This window comes from Neovison vison, chromosome 1 (genome assembly GCF_020171115.1).
Source record: "Neovison vison isolate M4711 chromosome 1, ASM_NN_V1, whole genome shotgun sequence".
Taxonomy (NCBI): Eukaryota; Metazoa; Chordata; class Mammalia; order Carnivora; family Mustelidae; genus Neogale; species Neogale vison.
The window spans coordinates 24,659,987-24,680,023 of NC_058091.1; the positions used below are offsets into that span (position 1 = coordinate 24,659,987).

General features: G+C 38.6%; 1 protein-coding gene across 1 annotated transcript in view; it reads left to right on the forward strand.

Moving 5' to 3' along the window:
* Positions 1 to 20,037, forward strand: part of PDSS2 (decaprenyl diphosphate synthase subunit 2) — a 255,955-nt gene that overhangs the window by 141,248 nt on the left and 94,670 nt on the right. Inside the window, exon 3 of the mRNA XM_044244610.1 lies at positions 11,084 to 11,282. Coding sequence (XP_044100545.1) covers positions 11,084 to 11,282 — 199 coding nt within the window. The remainder of the gene's footprint in view (positions 1 to 11,083; positions 11,283 to 20,037) is intronic.

Sequence of the window (20,037 nt, forward strand, 5' to 3'; positions counted from 1 at the left end):
CTTGTTAGGCTTTTTCTTTTTCTTTTTTTTTTTTTTGTTAGTCTGGAGTATTTTTAACCCCTTTTGTGATACCCAAATGAAAAACTACTTTTCTAGACCTAGATAAGGATGCCTAGCTACGATTTCCCTTTGCTTCTCTGGCAGAAAACAACCCAGCTTAAACTATGTTCAGAGACCAGAGAATAGCCTCTGGTCTATAGCTTTCTCTCACCTCATCATCAACATTTCATTGACCTGCAGGATAATTATGTGTTGACAGTCAAGCTTGTGTCTAGTTATTCAAAATGATGGTTTGTTTTTTTTTTTTAATGTTCTTAAATACAGTAAGTCACCTGGCTTGGTTATGCTTTACTAGTTTCAGTGTTAGTTGATCACTAAGTAGAGCCTTATTCTGTTCGTGCATAAAGACAAAATGTATTGCAGATTTTGTTTCAGTTGGCTAATTTCTAGTAATAACTGCGGTGACTCCTTACTGAATCTCAACATCATCTGCTTTCTCAAGTATGACTGCCACCGCTGAAGGCAGCTCCTTTCTTTGTAGATTGGTTGACAGGTATGGAGGGAACTAATTACAGAATACATCAATACTGAGCTTTCTTTAAAAAAAAAAAGAGGGGGGAGTAACTGTGAGGAGATGGGCATGTTAATTAGCTTGACCATATAATTATTTCAGTGTGTATATGTTTATCAAAACATTATGTTGTACATGTTAAATATATACAGTTTTTACTTAAAAATCTAAAATATACTAAGCTTGCTTTCTAGAAAAAATCAAGAGACAGAAGTCTTTGTGTTAGGCTGGGATTATTTTAAAATTATATTTCTGCAAAACTACCAGTTATTCAGAATTACATATGGGAGGACTTTGTTTTATTTTTATTTATTTACTTACTTATTTTAAGTAAGATCCATGCCCAGCATGGAGCCCAACACAGGGCTTGAACTCATGACCCCAAGATCAAGGCCTGAGCTAAGATCAAGGGGCGGATGTTCAATCGACTGAGCCATCCAGGCACCCTGAGAGAACTTTGTTTTAAAGGTTTCTATTGAGGACTCCTGGGTGGCTTGGTCAGTTAAGAGTCTACCTTTGGCTCAGGTCATGATTCCAAGGTCCTGGGATCCAGCCCCGCATCCGGGTCCCTGCTCAGCGGGGAGCCTGCTTCTCCCTCTGCCTGCTGCTCTGCCTACTTGTGCTCTATCTCTGTCAAATAAATGAATAAATAAATAAAAATCTTTAAAAAAAAAAATAAGTAAAGGTTTCTGCTGAAATACTACTTAAGGATTTTTGTCTCCCCCTATCCCACCACACGCATACTTCTATATCTTATATTTTCATGTCATGGCAAGATTTTAACATAAATTCAGATACTGAATCTCCTTGAATGAGACCAGCCTCTAACTTAGATTTTCAGGTGAGTTTTCCTAAAAGAGACATAGAGCCCTCAGCATTTTCAGTGATTGCTTAACGTGTGTGGTCAGAGCTGGAAATAAGACCTGGTTATTCTGTACAGCCCTTGAACCTCTGATTCAATCTCTATTTGGAGGTCTTCGTTACTAGGGCCTACAGCTTTGGCATTTTGCTTTCAGTGATTGAGATTTCTGGTTTCAGATTAGCCTGTTTTTAATCAGATTTCTCATGTCCAAATGTAAGAATGAAACAACATTCATTTTGAATCCTGTGATCGTGGCAAATTCAAAATTCAAAGTCCCATCTTCACTTAGGTTTTCAACATGAGTAAATGGCAGAGTAAGAAAATTATTATGTTTTTGTAATTATTGCAATGAATTGAATGAACTTCTTGGACCTTTGGGTCTGGCACACTTATCTAAAAATCAGTATTTAACAGTTATGATTAAAGGTTATCAGTAAGAATGATTCTTTTACCTGACATTGAAAACATATACTTTTCCTTTCTATTATAGTTCATATGTCTTGATATTTTTGATATTTGGGTATTTTTTTAAAGTATTATTTTTTTTTTTAAAGATTTTATTATTTATTTATTTGAGAGAGAGAGACAGTGAGAGAGAGCACGAGCGAGGAGAAGGTCAGAGAGCGAAGCAGACTCCCCATGGAGCTGGGAGCCTGATGCGGGACTCGATCCCGGGACTCCAGGATCACGCCCTGAGCCGAAGGCAGTCGTCCAACCAACTGAGCCACCCAGGCGTCCCTTAAAGTATTATTTTTAAAGTGATTCTGTGCTAAGTGCAGAGCCTGATGCAGGGCTCAATCTTACAATTCCTTGATCATGACCTGAGTTGAAACCAAGAGTTGGATCCTTAACCAACTGTACCACCCAGGCACACCTAAAGTATATTTTAAGAATTCTTTTGCTCAGGGCACCTGGGTGGCTCAGTGGGTTAAAGCCTCTGCCTTCGGCTCAGGTCATGATCCCAAGGTCCTGGGATCAAGCCCCGCATCGGGCTCTCTGCTCAGCATGAGGCCTGCTTCTCTTCCTCTCTCTGTCTGCCCACCTCTCTGCCTTCTTGTGATCTCTGTCTGTCAAATAAATAAATAAAATCTTTAAAAAAAAATGGGTTAAAGAATTCTTTTGCTCTTACGTGCTTTTCTCCATTAACCCCCATTTGCCCTTCTGGAGCTTCCTTTCTGTGGGGCTGTGAAGAGGGAAACAAAGCACAGACAAAACAGCTAGCATGTCAGAGGACTAGAAGTGCAATGGGGGGTTTGGGGGGAAGCAAGAAGTGGAGTAGGGACATCTGGTGGGTATGGGAGGGTCACTGCTATAGTGAAGTGGTCAAAGAAGGCATTCTGAGCAGGTATACTTTGTGTGGACCTAAAGGAAGCGAGTGACTAAGTTTTGTTAGATACATAGGGAAGACTGGTACAGACAGAGGAAAGGGCAAAGGCACTGTGGCAAGAACAGCCTTGGCATGTTCAAGGAAAGTCAAAGAGAAGTATTGTAGCTGGGGAAGAGTGAGCAAGGAGGAAAGAGGGTAACATGAATTCAGAGGGGTAAGGAGGTAGAGGAACTGGGACAGATTGTGTTGGACCTTGGAGTCCATTATAGGGACTTTGGCATCTAACCTGAATGAGATGGGGAGCCCCTGGCAGGTTTTAAGTGGCGGACTAGAGTGATGGATTACATGTGTCTTCATCTTCCTACTTACTCATTTCTATCTTTTCTATTTTTGCAAAGCTAATGAACTAAAAATATTATCTCATTTTTATAATACTCCTTTTTCAAATTATTAGTGAGGTTGAGCATCATTTTATATGGGGTTTTTTTTTTTTTGCCATTTGTATTTCTTCTGAAATTACCTCTTCATATCCTTTCCTATTTTGCGCTTGAGCTGTTTATCTGTTTCTTAATAATTTCTTGTCCAGTAAGCTCCACACATATTTTGAATACAATCTTTTGTCTGCCGTATGTGTTGCAAATACTTTATATCAAGTCTATTTGCCTGAGTCTTTTTTTATGTTTTATTTCACTAATAAACATTTTTGTACATTCTGACTCCTCAAATTTATCCATTATTTTTCTATGGCTTCCTGACTTCCCATTTTATTTTACAAGACTTTCTCCCCCCAAGATCATTAAGAATGGTTTCCTAAATTTTTAGTTTTTCACATTTAGATCTTTAATCTATCTAAATATATTTTTATCTATGATGCAAGGTAAGTATATAACTTTATTATTTTTTTCCCTGAACTGACAGCCATTTGTGCTAACATCTTCTGTAGAAATAATCTGTCTTTTCCCTAACAATTTAGAGAGCCCCAAGCTTGTGGCTCTGTAGTTCACTAGCTATATGAACTTGAGCAAGTCAGTTAGCCTACCAGCCTATCTCCCTTCTGTATGGTAGAGATAATAATGCTTACTTCAGAAGCTGTTGTGAGTTTGACATCATTTTATTTATTAATCTGTTAACTGAATTATTGTTATGCTTGCAAAATTATTTTTCATGAAATACTTAGCATACAGTAGTTAATTGGTTCAAAGTAATTTAGTAATTAATTTCTGATCTTTTTCATTTCTAATAATAAATAATTTAGTAAGTTTGAACCATAATTGCTCTTAGGCATTTAAAAAAATAGGATATTTGAAGTATTTTCAGATGAAATGAGATGATACCTGGCATTTACTTCATAATAGTCGGCAAGAAGAGTGAAAGGTACGGCTGAAGCAAGATTAGAGTCCACAGAGGTTCTTTATGCCACATTTTCTACTTCGGTATATTTAAAAATTCTCAGAATAAAAAGGTTTTTTTAAAAATGCATCTTTAAAAACAGTTAAAAATGACAAAGTATAAACCTTTGTTATTTCCAAATGGAATATTATGTATTTGTTATATTACTATCTGTACTTTTTTTTTTTTTTTAAGATTTTATTTATTTATTTGTCAGAGAGAGAGGGAGAGCGAGCGAGCGAGCACAGGCAGACAGAGAGGCAGGCAGAGGCAGAGGGAGAAGCAGGCTCCCTGCCAAGCAAAGAGCCGGATGTGGGACTCGATCCCAGGATGCTGGGATCCTGACCTGAGCCGAAGGCAGCTGCTCAACCAACTGAGCCACCCAGGCGTCCCAATCTGTACTTTTCTTTACTATAGTTTAACCTCTCAAAAAGAAGGAAAGCAAGGAGGGAAGGAGGAAGAAAAAGGTTAAAAAAAAAAAAGGGAAAGAAGGCTTCATTGTCTTTTATCTCCCTTGCCTGTGTAATGAAACACAATTGACCCTTCTACTGTTTTAACGCCAGCTTAAACATGTAAAACATTTGAAAAGATTTCAAGTTAATAAAAAGGACAATTTCTAATAATTCAAACTGCTTATCAGCAGACCTGGTTCCTGTGAGGTAGTTATACTCATTCCTGGATGGGGCTAATTGAGCTTAATTGACCTCTAGGGTCACTTTGAACTCTGATTCTATGAACCTGACTTTGTAGTTGATATCATCCTTCCCTTTTGAAACTAAGAATCATAATAATCCACTATACCTTTATAAAATTGACTGATAATTAGAGTTACTCATTTACCAAACATTTGTAGACAGCTTAGAGAAATGAGATAGTATAATTTACAGTGCAGTGAGGGAGAAGGGTAGCAGGAAGATAGATGACTAAAGAAATAATTATAGGATAGTACAGTAAATAAAACTCTGTTCAGAGACTTTCAAGCACAGAAGGGGTTAACTCTAGGAAAGTATGGGAAAACTTGGACTGAGTCCTAAAAATTCTTCATACAAAAATATATTTATCACTCACCCTGTAGCAACAAAAGTTGTATGAAAAAAAAAGTTGTGTCACTCACCCATACAGTAGACTTCTGTAGAAATGGTAAGTAGAACAGGGAGATTCTCTGTTTGTAAACGATGTAGAACTATCTCCAAGAGATAATTATTTTTTTAAACTCTTAAAATTTTTTAAGTAATCTTTACACCCAGTGTGGGGCTCCAATTCATGGCCCCAAGACCAAGAATCACACATTCCACCAACCAAACCAGCCAAGGGCCCTCTAAGAAATACTAAGTGAATAAAACCAGAGTACATAAATATGAACATAAAATATTTTTGTTATCTTCTATGGTACAATTTTTACTAACCATAGCTTTCAGGAAGCTATTAGCTGCATATAACAGGACTCTAACAATGGTAGCTTAAAAGAATGCAGTGTTTATCTCCACTAACAAGAAGACTAGAGGTGAACACATCAGAGCTGCTATAGCCCTCGAAGAAGTAAGTCATTAGGGCCCCAAGCTTCTCTGTTCTTTCTGCTCTACCGTCTTTAGGTTGGGGGCCCCCTTTAGGATCCTTAGGTCTCTTCTGGGCCATCCTCTAGGCAGGAAAGTATTTGGGTCATCTTCCAGACAGGAAGAATGGGTAAGCCCAAATTTCCAGAAGTACATAACACACCAACTGACTCTGTCCCCTAACATCAGGAACTCAGGAGATGTCTCAGAAGCTCCTCCTAGTAGATTTCTGCTTACAGTCTTTGGCCAGACTGTGCTACATGATCACTACTGGCCTCAGGGGATCTTGGAGAGGTAATTTTAAGTGAGTCCTTTGTCACTCCATATATAATCAAAGGTACATTGGTAGCGAGGAACATAAAAATGGATAGGTGACTAGCAATGGCTGCTATCATCCCGTCTAAAACCTAGGATGCTAAAAAAATTTGGAGAAATGTTGGGGAAAAAATGGACCAGAACAGATGAAGTTGTTTAGTGTAACTGAAAGAAAGTGATTTGGTGAAAATTTTTGTAGAAACATTGATTAATCCTCAGTTTCATTCAATGTGGTAATTACTTCCCTACTCTGATTATTTAACATAAGTGGTATTCATTTGTGACTCTTTTCCAATCAAGATTTAGCATGAAAAATACCCAAGAGTATGAAAATATATGTACATAAAATGGCATGAAGACTTTTATTTAAGATAATTTTTAAAACCCAGTATGTTGAAAGTTTACTAGATTGCTTTGGTTGGCTAAAACAGGAATAAGATAATGAGAAGAAAAATTTCCCAGATTCTTTCATACTGTCACTACTTCTCTGCTATACCCTAAATTATACTCTGGCATAATGTGATCTGGAGTTGTTTATCTGATGATAAAATCTTAGAAATTGAGAGCACACTACCAGATAGTGGAATTGCAGGACAGATTTCAAAGATGACAAATCATTTCATTTCTATTTTCTATTAGAAAAAGTAGTGTTAATAGCAATATTTTGGTCTCTTTGTAACTGTTAACTGCCAGTCTAGCTAACTTTTAAATCCCTGAATCGGGGGTACCTGGGTGGCTCATTCAGTTAAGCAACTGCCTTTGGCTCGGGATGTGATTCTGGGGTCCTGGGATCCAGCGCCCCCCGCCCCTCCACATCAAGCTCCTTGCCCAGCAGGGAGCCTGCTGCTGCTTCTCCCTCTGCCTGCTGCTTCCCCTGCTTGTGCTCTCTGTCTGTCGAATAAATAAATAAAATCTTTAAAATCAGTCAGTTAGTCAGTCAATCCCTGAATCATAGGATTTGGGAACTGGAAGGAATTGTTTCTCCTTCAGTGATGAGAAGACTGCACACCTCAGAGTTTAAGAGATCTGCCCCTCCACTGTGTGATGTCATAGGCAGAAGTAGAACTGTTATCCAGATTTCCTGACTGGCTAAATCACTTGAGTTGGTTCTGATCAAATGATTGGGAAGCAAGTTGATTACTTTTCCAAGTTAGTAAGAACAAAAGGAGTCAAATCTATTCATAATTTATTTTCTCGAAAATCTTCTTCTGGAGCACCTGGGTAACTCAGTTGTTTAAGCGTCTGCTTTCTGCTCAGGTCTTGATCCCAAGATCCTGGGATCCAGCCCCACATCGGGCTCCCTACAGGGAGCCTGCTTCTCCCTCTCCCTCTGCTGCTCCCCTGCCTGTGCTCTCTCTCTCTTTCTCTGTCAAATAAATACATAAAATCTTAAATTTAAAAAAAGGAAAGAAAGAAAGGAAAATTCTCTTCTGTAGTGCTTAGAACTAGGGATCAAAATTGGACAAGTTTTGGTGGGCATATACCAGTGTTGGTAACATTGGTAACTTGGGCCTTTTTTCCCTTCTCATTTACTGTTCATTTGCAAATAAACATTTTTTTTAACGATTTTATTTATTTATTTGACAGAGAGAGATCACAAGCAGGCAGAGAGGCAGGCAGAGAGAGAGAGAAGGAAGCAGGCTCCCGGCTGAGCAGAGAGCCCGACGCGGGGCTCGATCCCAGGACCCTGAGATCATGACCTGAGCCGAAGGCAGCGGCTCAACCCACTGAGCCACCCAGGCGCCCCTGCAAATAAACATTTTAAATTATCATTGGTCATTGTGACAATGTGGCTCTGAGTTCCAGCTTTGTCCTTTACATACTGAATATTCTTGGTCAAGTATTTAACCTCCCTAGACCTGCTGGAATTAGAATTACAAGTAGATAATAGAAATGGAAGTTCTTTGTAAATGGGGCATACTGTACAAATTAAGGCTTTTCACTTTTACTATTACAATTGTTTTTGTTGATTCTGACCACGTGGCATTTAAAGATTTCTATTTATTTAATGAATGCTGTTTTATGATTATAAATGCTTTCCTTTAAAAGCTCACAATTATTTGGTTTCAGCCTCGGAGTAATTCAAAACACCTACAACTTCTTGCATACATGGTTATTATGTTCTTTCATAAGCTGACTGAATGAAACATCTGTCCAGTGCTTAACCCTTCCTAAGTTATACACTTGCTGACAGTCCCATTGTGTGATTTTTGTGAAACGTGACTTTTTTATGGATTTTCAGTGTTGGTATTATAAATTAGTGAACAAGATACTGTTTTTATTCCTTTCTTTTAGTTACTTTTTTAAAGGATAATTTTAAATGTTAACTCCTTTTGTTAGTTTTTAAATGTTTTCTGTTAACTTCTGAGTAGTCTTCTAAGCCTCTATCATTGGTGATTTTCTTTGGGATGTAGTGAGGTTTCCATCTACACTATGAATATGTTCTTTATTTAGAAGCTATTTAACTCACTGGTTCATGTTCTCCTACTCCCCTAATTTGTAATCAAGTACCTTATATCCCCTGGGTCATTTTTACATATTCTTTTGATTTTTTTTAACAAAAGAAATTAAAAATGTGATTTTTCTTTTCTTTTCTTTTTTTTTTTTTAAGATTTTATTTATTTATTTGACAGAGATCACAAGTAGGCAGAGAGACAGCCAGGGGATGGGGAGGCAGGCTCCCTGCTGAGCAGAGAGCCCAATGTGGGGCTCGATCCCAGGACCCTGGGATCATGACCTGAGCCGAAGGCAGAGGCTTTAATCCACTGAGCCACCCAGGCACCCCTGTAAAGGCTAATTCTAAACGTTAGCTCCTTTTGTTTGTTTTTTAATGTTTTCTGTTAACTTCTCAGTAGTCTTTAATACAGGATTAAAAAGTCTCATATTTATTATTTGATTATTTTATATTTATTTGTCTTCATGTTTAAGGTCGTCCTCGTTCAAATGCTTAAATTTGACTTTTAGGTCAGGCCCCTTGGTTATATTTCCCTTGGGCCTTTGTAATAGCTTCCTCCCTCACTGATGTCTCTACTTTCACTGTCTACTTTTTCAGATTTTTCTACATATCACTTTCAGAATATTTTTCCTAAAGCACTTTAAAAAAATATATCATCCCTCCTTCTCAAAAGCACTGCCTGTGTAACAAAATTCAGACCCTTTAACTTGCTATAATCTAGCTCTAGATTCCTACTTCTCACTTATCCATACAGACCCTATGCTTTTACCAAAATGACCTCCTCATCCTCTGGTCATGTCTTCCCCTCTTGCCTTCACCCAATCTTGATTCCTATTCTTCATCATTCTGGGGTTCCTAATTCCTACTGTGGTGTCTGCCCCTTCTCTCCAGCTATAGAAATCATACCTGTCATTCAAGGGCCAGCACAAATTTACCTTCTTCAGAGAAAATTTTTAAATCTTGCAACTGGCAATCTAGGGAGCACCCTGGTATAGTGGAAATAGGTTGGATTCTGAAGTCCCTGTCAGTTGTCTGTTGCATAACAAACTGCCCCAAAACTTGGTGGCTTAAAACAGGAAACATTTTACTTTTCATAGTTCTGTGGGTTGGCTGCACTGATCCTCTGCTTGTTTCTCCTGGATTTATTTATGTGGCTGCATTTAGCTGGTAGGTCAGCTGGAGGATGAGCATGGGTAGGAAAGCTGGGCTTTCTTCCCTGCATGTTGTCTTTCATTCTCAAGGAGGCCCGATGAGGCTTCTTCACATGTAATGTCAGGACAGCATTCCCAGAGAGTAGCCCCCAGTGCAAAAATACTCACCCATCTTCTTTGTCCCACATTTACTGACATCCAGCTGACCAGGCAAGTCAGCTAATCAACTCAGAGTTAATCAAGGAGGAGACGTGACATGGATGTGACGAAGTATGATTCAGTCACATGGCTAAGCCCAGAGTCCGCGTGGAAAGGACAACACAGGAGCATGGAAACCAAGTGGTGCGATTCACGTGAAGTCATCTGTAACCGATTCCAACAGATTTCCAGCTCTGTATTACTGTATGCCTTTGGGAAAGTCATTTAACAGTGTGCAACGATTTTCTCACCTATAAAAAGGAGTTAGTAATACCTACCATAGGATGGTTGTGAAATTTAAGTATTTTGATAATTGTTTGGGCTTTTATGATTTTAAAGTAATGGTTTTGTCATTGTAGAAAATGTACAAAGTATAGAAAAGTATAAGAAAAGAAATATTTTGGGACACCTAGGTGTCTCAGTTGGTCTGCATCTACCTTCAGCTGGGGTCATGATCATGGAGTCCTGGGATCCCAGGGTCATGGGATCCTAGGGTCCTGGGATCGAGCCCCAAGTCAGGCTCCCTGCTCAGCTGAGAGCCTGCTTCTCCCTCTCCATCTGCCCCTCCCCCTGTAACCCCCTCTAGAGCTCTCTCTTCTCTCTCTCAAATAAGGTAAAATCTTTAAAATGGGGAAAAGAAACATTTCTTGACATCCCCTCTGAAACAGTACTATACTATAAACTTCTCCAGGACCTTCTCTGTTTTATTCACTACTGTAGGTATATATCTTGGTTTTTATTCTGATATGTAAGGTCTTTGAAGAAAGAGACCACATTTTATTCACCTTCAAATCCCATAGCTTTGGATTAGAATTAAAAAGATAACATATGAAAGTGTTTAACTTAATGCCTGACGAGGTTTATGGTCCTGCTTAAACTGGAGTTTCTTCAGGTACTAGAAGGGAATTTCAGAAATCCTCAAACTACAGGTGGGAAGGGTATGCTGGTAACAGAGTATCTAAATGGAACTGTAGAGGGTTGCCCCACTAGCAGCTTCTCTCTGGGAGTCCTGGTTATTCATGAGAGGGAGGGGGAGGAATGTTCTCGGGAAGGAACATGTCAAGATCTGCTTATAGATCCAAAACTGCTCAGTGGAGAGGCCTCTATTTAAAACTTCATTAAAAAGGAATAGTCTTTAAAAAAAAAAAAAAAGAGGGAGAGGGACTAGTCGCTGAAATAGTTTGCTGTTGAGCACTGAAGTCTGCCATTACTGATACGGTGGTATTCTTGACACTCAGCCAAGTCTCACCTTCATGTTTCAGTCAAAGAAGTTTGGCAGAGATCACGGAACTTATCCATACTGCTCTCCTCGTGCATCGTGGCATAGTAAATTTAAATGAGCTGCAATCTTCTGATGGACCACTGAAAGACATGCAGTTTGGAAATAAAATCGCTATCCTGAGTGGAGACTTTCTTCTAGCAAATGCCTGCAATGGACTAGCGTTGCTACAAAACACCAAGGTAATGGCGGGCAGGTTACTCGTGTCTGGATGACTTTCAGGTGTGGAGGTCTGTGCGCCCCGCTGCCCCAGCTCCCCACATGGAGATGCTCAGTAAAATTGTAATGATGGTGGTGGCAGTGTCAACACCAGTAAAGCTGATAAATGCGAGCAAAGAATTTTGAAATTAACTCGGGTTTTTTCTGGTTATAATGATTTGTTCATTATAGAATAGTGTTAAATATTTAACAGAGAGAATATATATATATATATATAAACAGATATTACCTATATTGCCTCACTATCCAGAGATAATCACTGTTATTAATATTGTGATGTATTTCCTTTCAAGCTTTTTGTTTGCTTACTCCTACCTTTATATATGTGAATTTTTTGTAACATAGGTGAGAACTTACATATATAAGAACTTACATGTATAATCCTGCCTATTTTTTCCTACTTCATATTATGATGTGGGTATTTTCCCATGTTATTAATATTTTTCACAAATTTGTTAGTGGTTGCATAATATTCAGTTATTTAGATGTAATATTTATTTAACAAATGTCTCATTCTAGGCACTTAAGTTGCTTCTCATTTTTTATTGTCATAAACAGATCTGCAGTAAACATCTTTACACAGTAGTATCCCTCCTTCCAGATTATTTTGTTCAGATAAGTACCTAAAAGTGGCTCAAAGGGTTTAGACATTTTTAGCATTCTTGATACATACTGCCAAGCTGCTCTCTAGAAAATTGTAGAGATATTCCTTGTATATGAATTTGAGTTAGATTTAGTTATAAAATAACAGTGGTCAGAACAAGATAGGATTTATCCTTTCTCATGTAAAAACATCCAGGACTAGGCAGTATAGTCTTGGATTGATTCTCCAAAGTCAGGAGCAAAGGCATTTTCTGTCTTCTGCTCTGCCATCCCTATCTTACTCTGTAGTTTTGGCCCCGATAGCTGCCATCATGTTCTTCCTCCAGTCAATAGGAAGGGAGGAGGAGGAAGACAGAGAAAAGCAGATCTCCTTCACCTGAAAGTCAAGAGAGGGTACATCCTCTTTTGCTAAGGAGAGTCTCAGTGTAAGTCCACTGTCCCAGAATTCCAAATGACTTAACATTTGTCTTGGATTTTCTTCTTTTAACAGAGAACAGTTACTAATAATTACATTAGGAGGAGCCAGGATGGGTTTCATAGATGTCTACTTTATACTTCCAACCTCTGCCTCAGTTTTTGTCTAGTGTGGCTAGTAGAATGGGAGACCCATATACAATGGAGAATGTTTTCATGTAGATGTTAAATCTGGAGGACAACCAGCAATAATTCATCTCTTTTCCCAACACTTTCATATACCTCCCATTCAAGAACAGAACACGGGGCAGCTGCTCATAGAACAAAGGGCAGTGAATGTCTAGATTAACCATTAACTTCTTCCTGAATTGGGTGTAGAAGTATTTGACATTGCTGCCCCAGCTGGCCACTTGATGTATCTCCCAAATGTACCATGGCCTACAAGAGTCACCAAGCTACTAGGTACCAGTCCCAAAGTCCAGTGGGAAACAGAGTAAGGTGGGAAGTAGGGCATCGGTGAAGTACCTGTGGGAAATAGAGACCGATCAGAGAGGGTAGGGAGTAAACTGAGCACGCTGGCTTGTGTAATATAAACCTATAATTATTTTATTGTTTGGCAGCACTTTATTTTTGCAATAAACCCTTTTGGCAGCAATAAGCTAAAACTATACATTTCATTTTTTAAAGTACTGAGAAAGTTGATAAGGAATGTGTAATTTGCACAGAATGTTGGCATTTACTATCCACTGCAGAGGCCATACTGGTATCACTAACCACGTGAAAACAGGAAGCATCAAATCTGCTGAAAATAATGAAACCTAACTTGTAGACAAATGCCTGTTTTTCCAGATTAATTTCACTCATTCTCATCTACAGGTTTTTTATGTACACATAGGAGAAGGTAAGCAATCACTTTATATTTGTTGGCTCCCTTGGCAGAAGAAAAATGTTGGAAACAATTAAATAATTACAGTTTTAGTTGAGTGCCAGCCTGGCACTTAAAGTATTAAATCATTTTAGTTAATTCAAAAAAATGTTTCATTTTTTCCATCCACTATGGGACCAAGGTAAAGCTTTTGGAAGTATACTCTATCAAAGATAAAACCATTATGAGTGAGTTTAGAAATTCAATTTAAAGTACAACATGGGGGGGCGCCATGGGTTAAAGTACAACATGGGTGGTTCAGTGGGTTAAAGCCTCTGCCTTCGGCTCAGGTCATGATCTCAGGGTCCTGGGATCGAGCCCCGCATCGGGCTCTCTGCTCAGCAGGGCGTCTGCTTCCTCCTCTCTCTTTGCCTGCCTCTCTGCCTACTTATGATCTCTGTCTGTCAAATAAATTTTTAAAATCTTCAAAAAAAGGAAAAATAAAGTACAACATGGAAGAGGTGATTAGCTGGCTCAGTCAGTAGAGCATCCGACTCATGATCACGGGGTGGTAAGTTTAAGCCCACTCTGGGTATAGAGATAACTTAAATAAATAACGTTCTACATAGGAGAGAACAATATTAGTTTATAATAATAATACAAGTACACATGTTGGTGAGGCACACACAGTGTTGTGGTAAAAACAATGTCCTGGGGCGCCTGGGTGGCTCAGTGGGTTAAAGCCTCTGCCTTCGGCTCAGGTCATGATCTCAGGGTCCTGGGATCGAGCCCCGCATCGGGCTCTCTGCTCGGCAGGGAGCCTGCTTCCCTTCCTCTCTCTCTGCCTGCCTCTCTGCCTACTTGTGATCTTTGTCTGTCAAATAAATAAATAAAATCTTTTAAAAAAAAAAATGTCCTTGCTACACTGTGAAACTATGGAGTAGCTGGAATTCACTATGATGTACCCATAATTCCTAATCGCATCTTAACAAGTATTAACATTCTATTAATTGAAATAGAAGGTATTATTATTAAAATTTACAAGTATCTTTAATGTTCAAGTCTTCAAACTGTAAGATTTTGAGGATTTTGGTGTTGAGTACAAAAATACAGCACCACAGTAGGTACCTTCTGTCTCTATTGCCTACCATTAATCAGATTTTCAAAATCTTTATACCCAACATTATATTGTATTATATATAATATATACATTATATATGTATAATAACAAAATATTAATTTTGTTATACATGAATCATAAGATTTTGGTGACATCTTGCTCAAAATCCATTAGAAATGTTGAAGTCTTCAACAAATAGAACACATAATGAACGTTTTAGGGAATTACAGTGAAAACAATGAGTGAAAATTCCATTGGAATTTTTCCTTACAAAAACAAGGGAGGAACAGAACAAAATAAATAGTAAGATCTCAAATGCTACCCCAGATTAGAATTTACAATTCTATAATTGCACTTTGGAATATCTCACCTTGCAAGAAGAATACCTTGGTATGGCTGCTATTTTGAATAAATTACACACACACAAGTAAAATGAAATTGAGAAGGCCTAGATTTTGTAGCATCTAATTTTAGTAAAAACATTCAGAAGAATCATAGAGGCAATTTATTTGACAAGCTTTGTCTTATAAAAATATTTGTCAAAGAAAGGTACTCTGAAGGAAGCAAAAAGATAGTACCTTGAAAATATTTGGGCTGGAATAGTTACACTTTACAATATCTTAAAAATTAGAATTGAGTTTCTCTTCCATCTGGCAGATGTGCTCAGAGCTTACCAGGTAACTAGAATCTGTAGAATGAGCATTTTCTCAATTAAAAATATTATCATCTGGGGTGCCTGGGTGGCTCAGTTGGTTGAGTGTCTGCCTTTGGCTCAGGTCATGATCTCAGGGTCCTGGGATTGAGTCCCGCATCGGGCTCTCTGCTCTGCAGGGAGCCTGCTTCATCCTCTCCCTCTCTCTGCCTGCCTGTCTGCCTGCTTGTGATCTCTGTCTGTCAAATAAATAAATAAAAATATTATGATCTACCAATAAGAATCAATTGAAGTTATCAATAATTTCAAATTAGTCATAAGATGCTCTGTGAAGAATATTGCTGGCAGTTTTATTCTTTTTTTTTTTTTTTTAAGATTTTATCCATGTATTTGACAGACAGAGATCACAAGTAGGCAGAGAAGCAGGCAGAGAGAGAGAGGGAAGCAGGCTCCCCGCTGAGCAGAGAGCCCGACGCGGGACTCGATCCCAGGACCCTGAGATCACGGCCCGAGCCGAAGGCAGCAGCCCAACCCACTGAGCCACCCAGGCACCCTGGCAGTTTTATTCTTAAATACTATATATATATATGTATATATATCTTTTTTTTTTTTTTAAGATTTTATCCATTCATTTGAGAGAGAGAAAGAGAGAGAGCACAGGCAGAGAGGAGAGAGAAGCAGTCTCCCTACAAGCAGGGAGCTCAAGAAGGGGCTTGATCCCAGGACCCTGAGATCATGACCTGAGCCAAAGGCAGACACTCAACCAACTGAGCCACCCAGGCACCCCAAAATGCTGTATTTTTCAAAGCACATTCTTCAGGGGCACCTGTCTGGCTTGGTCAGTAGAGCATGTGACTCTTTTTTTTTTTAAGATTTTATTTATTTATTTGACAGAGAGAGATCACAAGCAGGCAGAGAGGCAGGCAGAGAGAAAGAGAGAGAGGAGGAAGCAGGCCCCCCGCTGAGCGGAGAGCCCGATGTGGGACTCGATCCCAGGACCCTGAGATCATGACCTGAGCCGAAGGCAGCGGCTTAACCCACTGAGCCACCCAGGCGCCCGAGCATGTGACTCTTGATCTCTGGGTTGTTGGTTGAATCCCCATGTTGGGTGTAGAGATTACTTAAAACCTTTTTAAAATAAAATAAAAGCACATTCTTCAGAGAAATGCCAGTTACATAATATTAGAGACAGATATGGCTAAGAAATGAGTTAAAGTATATAAATAGATACCAAGAATAATTATTCTAGGGGTGCCTGGGTGGCTCATTCATTAAGCGTCTGCCTTCAGCTCAGGTCATGATCCCAGGGTCCTGGAATCGAGCCCCGCATCAGGCTTCCTGCTCAGGGGGAGCCTGCTTCTCCCTCTCCCACCCCTCCTTCTTGTGTTCCCTCTCTTACTGTGTCTCCCTCTGTCAAATAAATAAATAAAATCTTTTAAAAAAAAATTATTCTCCTAGCTGTTTTTTAATATTCAAATAATCAATATAGAGTTTTTTTGTTTTAATTTACATGGATATATGTTTTTCTTTCTTTTTAAATTTCTTTTTTTTTTTTTTTTTTTTTAATTTAACAGAGAGAAATCACAAGTAGACGGAGAGGCAGGCAGAGAGAGAGAGAGGGAAGCAGGCTCTCTGCTGAGCAGAGAGCCCGATGCGGTACTCGATCCCAGGACCCTGAGATCACGACCTGAGCCGAAGGCAGCGGCTTAACCCACTGAGCCACCCAGGCGCCCCTTAAATTTCATTTTTGAAAATAGGTTTTGAATAGAACTTGTTAACAAGTCCACCAACAGAGTAAAGTCAATTGCTAATAAATACATGTTTCAAAAAGGATAATTTTTTTTTTTTTTTTAGCACTCCCTTTTATTCTCAAGTGTCCCAGTTTGGATGATAAACTATACAGTATCACCTCTTTAAAGACATTTCTCAGAAGTCACTTAGGATGGTTCTGCTTACCAACTGGCCAGAATTTAATTATATGGCCACACCTACTTATAAGGGAGACTAGGAAATATAAACTTTCTTGTGAGTAGCCATGTGCCCAGACAAAAGTCTCGAAGATACACATAACAGATACTGGAGACAAAGAGCATTCTGCCTTATCTCCCCATCACACTTTTGGCTAGCACATATTTTCATGAGACGGACTTGCTGATTTGTAGGGGAAAATGGTATGGTACCTTTAATATATAGTTTATATTCACATGGAAAGGAAGCCAGAGTAAGAAATGAATTGATTATATAAAATGGAAAAATAGAGCATCTCAGATCTCCCTCTAGAGATTTATTACCATTTGGGTATTCTTTTTATTTTTATTTACCTTCAAATTGCTCTATTTTCTATGTGTATAGTCTGCTTTGATGTATCTCACTAAATCCTCTCCTTAACTGGAATTCATATGGTAGTGGAAGGATGACAGGTCCATTGCCTTTGAGAGCCCCTCTCTGACGGCAGCATCCATCTTTCCTCTTGACCTGTACCTGCTGTGGTCTGTGATGAACTTTAGGTCTTGGGAAAGGAGGAGACCTCAGAAGGTACAGGCCTGGTATAGTTTCTGGTGCCTGGCACTGGCCACTCACTCGTAGGTTAGACCCACATACCTAAGAAGAAGAGCTGCTCAGGATTTGGTAACTAGATCCACATTTCAGTAATTAGCTGACAGCCTGGCCCCACCTTAAAACGAGACTTACTGCCTTTCAACAAATTTCTGTTTTCTCTAATCATTAGTTTTAACATACTTGAAGCTATTCTGATGAAATCTTACATAAGGTTAAGAAGATGGTATTTCATACAAATATAATCATACTGTAACGACATAAACAATTATTTGTTTGCTTTAGCAAACTCACTTTATGGGAATGATGTTTAATGTGTTCCTTTTTCTTAGCTAGCTTGCATCATTCACACATCTTTCTTTCAGTGCAGTTCAAGTTCAGAGAAAATGGAAGCTTTACTCCCATCAAAATCAATTCTGTTTCATAGTTTGTGAAACACTCTTGGTGTTTTGCATTCAGAAGCATCACTGTAAATGTTCCAGAGTCTAAGACCTCCACCATCTGCTCCATTAGGCACTGGATTTCAGTGGCAGTATTTGATTAAAAAAAAAAAAAGAAAAGAAAACCACCCCCCCACACACACACACACAAAATAAAAACAGCATATCCAAACAACAGTTCAGCCCGAAGCTTCTCCTTGAAATAAGAATGATCAGGCATTTTCCTTCCTCTTCTGTGAGCTCTAATACCTTCATGGTCTCTGCACCGTTTTGCACTTTTAGATTTTCATTTTATTGACCTTTTTGGTGAGGAATTTCTTTTTCCTTTTTAGTCCATGGTATATTGTTTTTTTGTTTGTTTTGTTTTTGTTTTTTGAAGATTTTATTTATGTGACGGAGAGAGAGATCACAAGTACACAGAGAGGCAGGCAGAGAGGGGGAAGCAGGCTCCCTTCTGAGCAGAGAACCCAATGTCGGGCTCGATCCCAGGACCCGGGGATCATGACCTGAGCCAAAGGCAGAGACTTAACCTATTGAGGCACCCAGGCACTCTGGTATATATATTTTTTAATGTGATAATTGTGTGTTGAATTGAAGCCTTTCTTCTATGCAACCATTCTGTTCATTAAAAAAAACAAACAAACAAACAAAATAGGATCCTTTTGTTTCTTGTTCTTCAAAATTTGAAGAAAATTTTAAAGGCTCTATGAAGGTCCATTTCAAAAGATACTTCACTGGATCAGTTCTTGTGGAACATCTTGAGTACCATGTCCAGGGGTCTATAATTGGTCTCTACAAATCTAGGCTCTTAGTACCTCTCTTTTAATCATACTACATGGTTTCCAAACCATGTGAACACCAGTTTAAACTGAGGAGATTATACGGGGTAACGAAAGTTCTTGAAAGTCAAGAATTCTCTTTGATAAAGCAAATCTTCTGTACTCAGAATGAATTCCTTTCATTTAAATACTTGACAGCTTATTTTTTTTTTTAAGGAAAATAGTTATACCTCAGAAGAAGACTAATTTTATTAAATGAGTTCCCAGAAGCTTTTAAGGATAGTACTAATCAAACATTTTTTAGGCAGAGGAGGAGATAGTGATAAATATTTCTTTGGGGCAGTGTTAAATTTTTTCAAGTTCTATACATGTGGTGAATGCCTTAGTAGATTTCTATTTAATGATGTTTTAATTTTCTCTTACAAGAAAGAAACATTGTTGATAGATGAATGGGTAAAGAAGTTGCAGTATATATACCGTGTGCTATATATATTTATATGGGGGGGGGGTGTGTGTGTGACTATTACACAGCCATAAAAGGAGTGAAATCTTACCATTTGTGACAACATGGATGGACCTAGACGGTATTATACCAAGTGAAATAAATCAGACTCAGAAAGACAAATGTCATATAATCTCATTTATATGTGGAATCTAAAAAGCAAAACAAATGAACAACAGAACAGAAACACTCATAGGTACAAGAAACAAAGAGGTGGGGTTTTCGTGGTCAAAATAGATAAAGGGAATTAAGAGATAAAAACTTACAGTTATAAAATCAGTAAGTCATGGGGATGTAATATACAGCCTAAGGAACACAATAATATTGTAATAACTTTGTATGGTGAACTAGACTTCTTGTAGAGCTCATTCTGCACTGTATCAAAATACCACATCACTGGGGCACCTGGGTAGCGCAGTCAGTTAGGTGTCAGACTCTTGGTTTCAGCTTAGATCATGATCTCAGGGTTGTGAGATCGAGCCCCATGTCCAGCTCTGCATTCAGCACGGAGTCTGCTTTAAGATTCCCTCTGGCCTCCCTCTGCCTGCCACTCCCTCTGCTTGTGCTCTCTCTCTCTCTCTCTCTCTCTGGCAAATAAATAAATAACATCTTTAACAAAACAAAAAAGATTCTCTCTCTCCCTCTCTCTCTTCCCCTTCCCCATTCTCTCTTTCTCTTTCTAAAATAAATCTCTTTTTTTAAAGATTGCATTACTGTAATGTACACTTAAAATAGGCTATTGTATGTCAATTGTACTTTTCTTTAAAGAAGAAAAGAAAAATTTGTC